The sequence below is a fragment of the Mirounga leonina genome, unplaced genomic scaffold (assembly GCF_011800145.1).
Source record: "Mirounga leonina isolate KUSES-001 unplaced genomic scaffold, KU_Mleo_1.0 Mir_197, whole genome shotgun sequence".
Lineage (NCBI taxonomy): Eukaryota > Metazoa > Chordata > Mammalia > Carnivora > Phocidae > Mirounga > Mirounga leonina.
Window position 1 is genome coordinate 6,410,752 of NW_023270494.1, and position 9,194 is coordinate 6,419,945.

At 57.9% G+C, this 9,194-nt stretch overlaps 1 protein-coding gene across 3 annotated transcripts; it reads right to left on the minus strand.

Annotated features, from left to right (window-relative positions):
• Positions 1-85: 85 nt before the first annotated feature.
• Positions 86-8,730, minus strand: RAB37 (RAB37, member RAS oncogene family). Of its 3 annotated transcripts, XM_035026096.1 has the most exons (9): positions 8,602-8,730; positions 5,771-5,881; positions 4,653-4,694; positions 4,080-4,146; positions 3,943-3,995; positions 2,904-2,969; positions 2,030-2,086; positions 1,876-1,952; positions 86-1,683 (listed from the first exon to the last, which is right to left on the minus strand). In XM_035026096.1, exons 1-9 carry the CDS (start codon positions 8,692-8,694, stop codon positions 1,578-1,580), a joined length of 672 nt encoding a protein of 223 aa, XP_034881987.1. In that variant the 5' UTR covers positions 8,695-8,730; the 3' UTR covers positions 86-1,577. The 3 variants fall into 3 exon arrangements, with proteins under 3 accessions (XP_034881987.1, XP_034881989.1, XP_034881988.1); XM_035026098.1 differs by lacking the exon at positions 5,771-5,881; XM_035026097.1 differs by lacking the exon at positions 2,904-2,969.
• Between the last annotated feature and the right edge of the window lie 464 nt (positions 8,731-9,194).

Consider the following 9,194-nt stretch of genomic DNA (forward strand, 5'->3'; position numbering starts at 1 on the left):
CCCCCAAACATGCAATAACAATCAACATGATCTCCCCTGTCCCCTCTCCATGCGCACCTCAAAGAAGCAGTGGACAGGGTGTACTTTCCCAATTCTGCAATTTAATTCTGAAAACACAAATGCTAGAGGCCCAGAGCAGCCCATGTGACTGGATTGCCTGCGACCTGCCTTGGGCCCCAGAGGAGCCCAGCAAGGTCAGGCCTCCCTGCTCCTCCTGGGAGAAGCCTCAGAGAGCTTCCTTATCAGGCCCAAGTTGGAGCTGCTGACTCTGCTCAGAGAGCAAGATTTCTGCCTTGAAAACAAATGCAGTAGCCTTAGAAATGTGCGGTGTGTACTTCTTACTCTCTCTAGGTCATGACCCACAGGTCTCCTGTTCACCTCCAATTTCCAGGGTCAGGGTTTTGTGAGACAGGTGACCTTGGCCCCACATAAACTCCTTGCTGCCTTTTTCCTTACCCCAGTCTTACCCACATGACTTTGTTTTACACACACTGTGTTGGTTTACCCAGAAATGGGTGACCTCTCACTCTCTAACCTGGCTCAGTGGGAGGGGACATAGAGCAGTTTTGGCCGGGGTGGTGTCTGTCTAAAGGGAAAAGGCATGGGTGGTCAGGAAGGGGCAGTGCTTGGGTTTGGGGGAATATGCGTGGGGTGAGGTTTGCTTAGTTCTGCCTCCCACCTGCTCCAACAGTCAAAGGTTCCTCCTGATCTGATTCTTAACTCGGTAGAAGCACTGTAGCTGCTTGAAGTAGCCTGTGGGGCTGCATATCTGCCAAAGTGTTGGGACAGAAGAAAAACCTTTCCTTAGCCATGACGTTAGGTGTCTCGGGGCACAAGCAAAAAGGTAGAGAAGACCAGGGATTTGGGGGGGGGGGAAGGGGGGGAGGGTTCCCCTGGGACCTGAGGTCCAGAGAACAGGAGCCAAATGTTTTCAGTCTGCGGGCTGGAGAAAAAGGGGTACACCTCCCACAGGGGGGCTAGTAAGGCCAGAGGGAGCCAAACATAGACCTAGTCTGTGTTACTCCTCTCTCCCCTACCCACAGAGCTTGGTCACTTCCCTGAGCCTTGGTCTGGCTCCCAGCACAAGGGCCCATCTTACTGGGGAAGACTGTTCCCTGGGAGCTGGAGGAAGTAAAGCTGGGGTCTGCTTCACCTCTCCAGCTGAGTGAGGGTGGTTTGGGGTCGCTTCCTGCCCTCCCGCTGCAGAAGTGCATCACTGCCCTCTGGTGCTGAGCTGGAGAATACCACACTTGTCAAGGCGAGGAGGGAGCCTTGGCCCCATTTAAGTCCTAGTACCAGAAGGCAAAAGGACAACCAGGTCCCTCTCTTGGTTTTCTGGTCCCCACCCCTCCTTTTTTGTATTACATTATGTATCATTAAAATGAAATAAATACTTTTCCCTCCCCCAGGATGCAGGGAAGCTACAGGAACTAGGGTAAGGGTGGGAGTACAGCTCTCTCTTGGGAAGGGGCTCTGCCCTGGGTCCCCCAACTTCCATCTGCTCAGAATAAACCAGATCTGGGGGAGAAGGCTGCATCCGCAGGGGCCTCTGGAGCCTCCTTTCAGCACCTTGGGCTTCATAAGAAGGAGCAGCAGCTGGGCTGTTTCTTCTGGGACTCCACAAAGTCTCGGATCTGGAAATGGGGCCCACCAGGCTGCCACAAGGCTCTGTACTTCAGCTCCCTTGAAGAGGAAGAAGAAGTGGGCTGGGCAGGGAGTGAGGAACTGCACCCTCCCCACTCCCATGGCCTGGGGCCACTGGACCTAGAAGGCACAATGCTTTGGGGCAGGGGCTGGGCCAGGGGCCAGGCCCTACTGGATTCCCAGATGGTGCCACCCTGCCCTGCACGATTCCCTTCCTTGCTCGGCTCTTACTTGGCAATGGCCAGAAAGGCTAACTCCACATTCATGCCCGTCTTGGCGCTGGTCTCCATGAAGGGAACTCCGTACTCCTGCCAGGAAGAGAATGTCCTCAGGGCCAGCCTCTGGCTGTCCCCACCCCTTGTCCTGCCCACGGGCAGTCACTTACCCTGGCCAGTGTCTCTCCATCCTCCGAACGGATCACCCTTTCACTGCTCATATCCGCCTGTCAAGCCCAGGTGGGTCACTCTGGGGAAGGAAACCTCCACCCCAGCGGGCCCCTCTCCTGCCTGGGCTGGTCCCTCTTTAGCCGCAGGAGCAGCTACTGCCTGCCCTCTGCTGGTGGCCTGTGGGACTGCGGGTGGTATGATTGGCTTGGAGCCAGGGTTTCGGCCTTGCTCAGGCTGAGTTACCCAGCTCCCAGCCAGGGGATCTCACTGCCACTTGGGGAGATCGGAAAGTCTCCTTTGCCAGGTGTGTGGTGACTAGCCTCAGAGAGGTGACAGTAGTTGGGACTAGCCCTTGCTAGTTTTAGCTCATCATCTGTGACCCTATTTTACTATGATCTAACGGGGACTGAGCAGTTGGGCATCCCTGGATCTCTCAGATGGCAGCTGGGCTTTCCCTGGAGGGGGCCATTTCCAAAGCTTTACGAGGGCAGATGAGATGGGCTGAAGCTGCCAAATAGGTCTGACCCTTGAACTAGAGTCTGGAAAGAGTCCTTTGCTGGGGGCGCCTGGGTGGTTCAGTTGGTTAAGCGACTGCCTTCGGCTCAGGTCATGATCCTGGAGTCCCTGGATTGAGTCCCTGAATCGAGTCCCGCATCCCGCTCCCTGCTCAGCAGGGAGTCTGCTTCTCCCTCTGACCCTCCCCCCCTCCTGTGCTCTCTCTCTTTCTCATTCTCTCTCTCTCTCTCAAATAAATAAAATCTTAAAAAAAAAAAAGAATCCTTTGCTGGAAGGACATGCGGCTAATCCTCTTGGGCAGCGGTGGGGCTTTCATGGAGCTAGTAAGAGGGGAGGCACAGGAATGGGCTCACTCACCTTGTTGCCCAGCAGCATGATCACTACATCCCTCTGGGCATACTCATGAATCTCAGTGAGCCAGGCCTGTGGGAGAGGGTGAGCTGAGCCAGGCCATGCCTGAGAACCAGCCCTTCTCTCCTCCCTCTCCCCCATCCTTCTTCTGTCCTGTTTGGTTTTCCTGGGCTACTCACTGTCCCCCTGCATTCTCTTATCTGCCTCTTTGTTCTGGCCTCTCTGGTCTTGATCAGCCTTCCTTACCAACCTTCCTACCCAACCCCAAGCACTGCAACTCCCCGTTCTATGGAAACTGGAGATGGAGGAGCTATGTCTCCTAAATCAGTTGGTGGTCACCAGCGATTTCCTGGAGTGCCTCATTGAGGATTCCAAGGACACATAAGGGCTTAGTGATAAAAAATATTGTGATTGATTGGTGATGTCTACCAGGAGCATGGAGCTGGAGGTGGCAATATGAGTGGATTTCCATCCTCTTTATAAGCTGCTTTATATCTATATGTTTTGGTCCCCGTGTGCCCCCCCACCCCCCACCGCATTTGCTTGCCAATCCCTTGAGCTCAGGGAGATGTGAAACCGTTATGGTGCTGTACAGACTCAGTGCTTGTGCTTGTTGAATTTTTATCCCTACTCTGTAATAGTTTGGTGAGGACAGAACTGCTCACTGCCCAAATCACTTTCTTTGCCACCTGGGCTGGCTGGCTGGAGAGACTCTCCTGCTTGTGTTCTCCCCTTGGTCTCTGTGGGTGGGTAATGGCCTGGGGCGGAGCTGGGTACTTTGCGGACACTTTGTCATGAGCTGCCCTCAGGAATCACAGCCAGGGCTAAGTAGGTAACACAGACACCCAGCGGCCTGCCTGGCCTTCATGCCCACACGCCAACCAGATGCCCACCGGCAGCTTATTCCTTCTGAGTCACAGCGCAGGTGTTTTTAAAAAGGGGGCAGTGTTCCATGCTCCTCCCCCTTCCCACCAAGCAGGAAGCAGTCCTAGCTTGTGGAGGCCCCGCCTTGGCTGCTTATGGATGGCGAGGGAAGGGGACCTACCCGGATGTTGTCGAAAGAAGACTTGTTGGTGATGTCGTATAGCAGGAGTAAGGCTGCGGGGGCGGGGGGAGAGAGAGATCACACAGGGGACGTGGGGCAGGAGGATGGGTATGCCAGGTGGGCTGGGGAAGGCTTACCCTGGGCATCTCGGTAATAAGCATGGGTGACGCTGCGGAATCGCTCCTGCCCGGCTGTATCCCAGATCTAGGAAGGGACGGACAGATGGTCAGAAGGAGGCAGTGTGCCGGGACCGTGCTGGGCAGAGGGAACCCGCGCTGGAGTATGAGAGCTGTGTGGGAAGGTGGGACACTTCCTGCTGCAGGTGCTCAGGGCCTTCTGAACATGTGACGGTGTCCTGCACGGTGCTCTTATTGAGGTCACAAGCTCATTCAGGCTGCAGCCTTTTCCCTAGCCCAGAGGTTGGGGATGCCCAGTCTCCCAGAGCAGATGAGGCCTGGGAAACTGGAGAGGCGTTGGAGCAAGCCTGAGCTTGTCTGGAGGCACGTTGAGCTGCCTTTGATAGCAGAGAGGGTGCCTGGGAACTGCTTTTTCTAGAGACCTCAAACAAACAAAAGCACAAAAACCGTTTCCTCTGGGCCCCACAGGAAATTGCCCCAGGCTGAGGGCAGGGCTGCAAGCCTCCTGCGGTTTAGGTGTGGAGCAGGGGCGGGCACCTCTGTCCTCCCCCTCCCCTGCAGTTCTGGTCTCACCTGCAGCTTCACCCTCACACCGTCCACAGTCACCACCTTGTTCTGAAAGAGAAAAGGGCAGAGGGAGGGTGGATTTGGAAGGCAGGGGAGGCTTGGATCCTTGACATTCTACAGAGCAGCAGACATTCTGTTCTGGTTGCTCCCCAGGGTTAAAGGGGGTACAGTGAGCCCCAGAGACAACTCCAGTCAGATCATCCCCTCAGGGCAGCAGGACCCTGTCTCCAGAGAGCCCCCCCTATTGCAGAGTTCTTCTGGGGACTTGTCTGCTCTTCTTACAACACGCCGGGGGCAGAAGAGCCCGAGCACCTGCCTGGCTCTGCCCAGACCTCAGCAGGTGGCAAGGGCTGGGCACTGGGGGCCCTGCCTCTTTCTCACTTCCATCCAGCCCTCCCGGAGCTCAGCCCCATCCTGCAGAACTGAGTCCTTAGAGAGAAGATGCCCCCCAGCATCCTGGGCACGGCTGAGGCTGGACCTGCAGGGTGGTCTTTCCCTCTAGCTGTTCACTAGTTCTCCTGAATGAAGCTTCAGTTCCTTCCCATTGGGAGGGAGGCACCTGGCCTCTGCATTGCCTCCCTTCCCCCACCCCCACCTGGGGTTAGACCTTACTCTCCTGCACCCTTTGGGTGGAGAGTGGCTGAGTGCTACATCCCTGACACAGATTTGTAAAGATGGGTTCCTCAAGATGACTGGGAGGGAGCCTGGTGAGCCCGGCTCTTCAACCCAGTGCAGTGCTGTGTTTCCAGGAACTCCAGAAAGACCTGTTGACCTCTGGGGCCTTGCCAGAGGGGCCCAGCTCAGAGGGCAATGAGCAAGGGGGCTGAAGGCCAGGAAACTCAGCTCATACCGTGGGATGTGTCCGCCTTGCTATAGGGCAGAATTTTAAGACTCAGTGTCTCATTGCTCATATCCTGTAGGTGGGCAGAGAGCCCCTGACCATGCCCAGACTCCTTGAACTTGGCCCCCTCTGTGGTCCCAAGGGGGAGCACCCCTGGCGCCCTCTGGGCAGTGAGCCACAGCAGCTCGGAGGAGCCAGGGTCGGCAAGGAGAGGACAGCACGCTGTGCCTGAGCCCTGGCCCCCTGACTTGCAGCTGGGAGGAGGAGCCGGCAGCCACCTCACCCTGAAGTCTATGCCGACCGTGGCTATGAAGGTCCCGGACAGGAAGGCCCCGTCTTTGAATTGGATCAGGAAACAGGTTTTGCCAACGCCTGAGTCTCCCAGAAGCATCACCTAGGAGATGGGGGGCAGAGGCAGTTAATGGGGAGTTGGGGCAAATTTCTGGGCTTCCAGGGTAAGAGACCCTGGAAAGAGGGGGGGAGGAGCAGAGGGCCAGAGGGCCAGGGAAGGATGCTGTCGGCACTGAGGGCCACCTGGTTCTGGAAAGCCTACCGCTACCTTCATCCTGCCTCTCCTCTCTACTCCTTGGCTCAGCTCATTTCTCAGGCCCTCCTTCTGACTCTCCTGTCCTCACCCAGTTTCCTGAAAGCCTGAGCTGAGACCTCAGCAAATGTGCTCGGTGGACCCAAAGAACCACCACTTCCAGAAGGGAAGTGTTAATACCGTGGCCAGGGATTATCACCCAGGGGAGGCTATCGGATCTGATAGGGGCGGGCACTGTTGTGTGCAAAGGCATATTCTAAAATGACCACTGCTGTTGTTTTCTTTTCTTTTTTTGGTCACAAGTTTTATCTGGAAGTTTCTAATGACATTTTATGTTTATAAAAGGGTTGCATGAACTAGGGAGGGTTGAAATTTATGCTGAAATGGGGAGACAACGAATCTGACGTTCCTTCTGCAGAAACCTCCCAAGTGGGACTGAAGGTTGCAAATGAGCATTCCTGGGTCACTGTAGGGGAGGGCGCGTGGGGTGGGGTGTGTCCCTCCCTTTTACTGTCTGGTCAGTCTCAGCTCATCTATCTTCTTTCAGGGACAAGACAAGTGGGGCCAGGGGAAGGGAGCCTTCTGTCTAGTCATTGCTCAAGCTTGGAGAACAGAGGTCTGGACCTAATGCTGGAATTTCCCCAGTTGGCTGGTTAGATACTTAATGGGTTGAGCAGGGACTAGGTCTGAGTTATTTTTGAGGCTCTGACCTTGACAATGGAGCCCAAAGGCATTCCTGCTGTAGGCATGGGGTACTAGGATTAGCTAACTTTGGCGAAAAGGTAAGGGGACTGAGCAAAAGGCATATGAAGGCTGGGGTCCTGGCTTGTAAATGGCTACTGGGGGATGTTCGGAAGATTCCTTAACTCTTCTGTGGCATGGTTTCCACAGCAGCTAGAAGGGAGGAAGGATAATTTTGTTGAGGCCTCTTTGGAGTCTATTAATGACTTGGACCAATAATGCTGATGTGAACTACTTGAGACTCAAGGAAGAGTGGCCCGGGGCTGGGTGCTGCCTGCCTGTGGCCCCCATTCCCTCTAATTTGGCCCAAGGAGCTCCTGCCAGGCTCCTCCCAGACTGGCCTGGACTCAGTCTCCTGGGGCAAGCCCAGGGGGATGCAGGCTGCTGGAAGCCACGGGCCACTCTCCACAGATGCTGCTTGACCCAGGGGAGATGGAGAGCTGGAGGCTGGGGAGATGGAGAGCTGGAGGCTGGGGAGCCCTCTGGAGTCAGCTCTGCTCCCTGGCTCCTGAGTCCTAGCCCCTGAGGGGGAAGGAGGGAGGGTGAGCTCCTGCATCCTTTTCAGATCACAGCTGCCTTGAACAAAAGATGCTCACTGCCCACCCAGCCAGGCGATTCCAGCCCAGCCTTGCCACCTCCTAGGCAAAGAGCCCAGCTGGCTTTTCAGGCCAGGAGGTCAGGAGGTCCCCACCAGCCTGGGGCCTGGCCCTTAGCAGCTCCCCCTCCTCTGAAGGCACAGGGGCCCATTTCCTGCCACCAGCCCACACAGGACGCCTATCTCAACGGCTCTGGGTGGGTGACTTGCAGAGTGGCTTCCCCTGAAACAATGGGGGTGGAGGCCCCAGCTCCTAGTCAGAGTGAGCCGTGGGGGCGGGGGAGGACACCAAGGCACAGGAAAAGTCAGGTCTCCTCCAAGGCCACACAGCACGACACAGGGCAACCCCTCACTCATCCCCAACCTTATAGAGGAAGAGTGGAAGCTCTGTGCTCCCTCAGCACCTCGTTCAGGGTTCCCGGTCCCTGACTCCTCCCTGGGCCCAGAGGGAGGGCAGACAGACCAGTGTCCATTGCCTCCCTCACCTGCTTCTGTACAGGGCAGCCCTGCAGAGGGATCTGGCCCCAGAGAGGTGGCTTAAGCTCACCCACCGGGGACTTGTGACTAACCAACAGAATCTTTCTCAGGTTCTAAAAATTCTCAGGTGGGCCTGCATTTTGGTTAGCAACATCCTCCTGGAAGAAGGCGGGAGGCAATGGCTGCGGGAGCAGAAAGGGAAGGGGTAGGGCTCGGGGGCACCCGGGGTCCCACAGAGCTTCAGGCCTAAGGCTTCCAAACGCGATGTTCGGTCACGGCTGAGAGCTTAGCTGGGGAAAGGGCATTAACCACAACTGCTCCGCCGCCAGGGGGCGTCCTCTCCGCGTCTCCAGGCATCCCTTTATCCTAGCGTTTGGGGGTGCCTGTGCCCAGGAGGTTTGTGTGCTTAACCCGTACCGAGAAGCACGGGGTTCCCGGGAGATCATAGCGGCCAGGGTGCAGCAGAAGAAAATTGGGTTGGGGTCCGCTGTGTGGGGAGTCATTCAGTGCTTCCGACCCTCCCCTTTCCACCCTTGCTGAGCCAGCCCAGAGCCCTAGACGATGGCATAGCTCCAGGGGCTGTCTCCACCCTTCCTCCCTGCTCTGGGAGACCCGGTTCCCTGGGGAAAGGGCTGAGTCCAACGCAGACGAAGCCAGAAAGGGGCTTGGACCGGGGTCTCAGGGCAAAGGGCGCGGGGAAGGGTGACCCTCAGAGCCGGCTGGGGAGTCCCCAGCGCTGGGCGCAGTGCCCACCCACCTTGCCCGTGACATCGTAGCTCGGACTGCAAGGCGGGGAGTGCTCGGGGGCCTCTCCATCCCGGGCGGCAGCGGCGCCAGACATGCCCGTCATGTCCCCTGGACCAGAGGTGAGCTAGGGCTGGTGGCGGGCGAGGGACAGCGCAGGGACCGCCCCGCTTTAGGCTCCACCCCATCCTCCCACCCTCCACCGCCCCGGCCCGGACCCCGACAGGCTCCTCCCTCCGTCCGGCCACCCCGACGACACCTGCCCCGAGCAGGCTGTCTCGCGGGGGCGCGCACGACCGCAGGGTCAGCGCCTGAGGGGCAGGCGGGCCCCCGAGCAAACTGGCCCGGCTTCGCGCTCTGGGGACACGGGCCAAATCCAGCCCCAGGACCGGTCCCCCGGGGTCGCCAGCGGCCCGGGCTAGGTTCCCCGGGGAACGGTCCCTGGAAATCCAGCCTGCCTCGCAGGGTCTGGCATCGCGGGGAGCCCGCGGTCCGGCGCCCCGGTTCTCGCTGCCGCTGCGCAGCGTGGCCTGCAGGCGGCGCCCGAGCCCCGGCCAGCTGGCGGCCGACAGGGGTCCCTGGGTCCCGGTTGTGAGCCGGGGATGC

Excerpts from the sequence above, each read along its gene's own strand:
- RAB37 (XM_035026096.1), bottom strand. The coding sequence starts at position 8,694 with ATGACGGGCATGTCTGGCGCCGCTGCCGCCCGGGATGGAGAGGCCCCC. Across the intron at positions 2,087-2,903 it reads TCATGCTGCTGGGCAACAAG|GCGGATATGAGCAGTGAAAG; the intron begins GTGAGTGAGCCC and ends TGGGCTTGACAG. Across the intron at positions 1,684-1,875 it reads GCCTTTCTGGCCATTGCCAA|GGAGCTGAAGTACAGAGCCT; the intron begins GTAAGAGCCGAG and ends TTCCTCTTCAAG.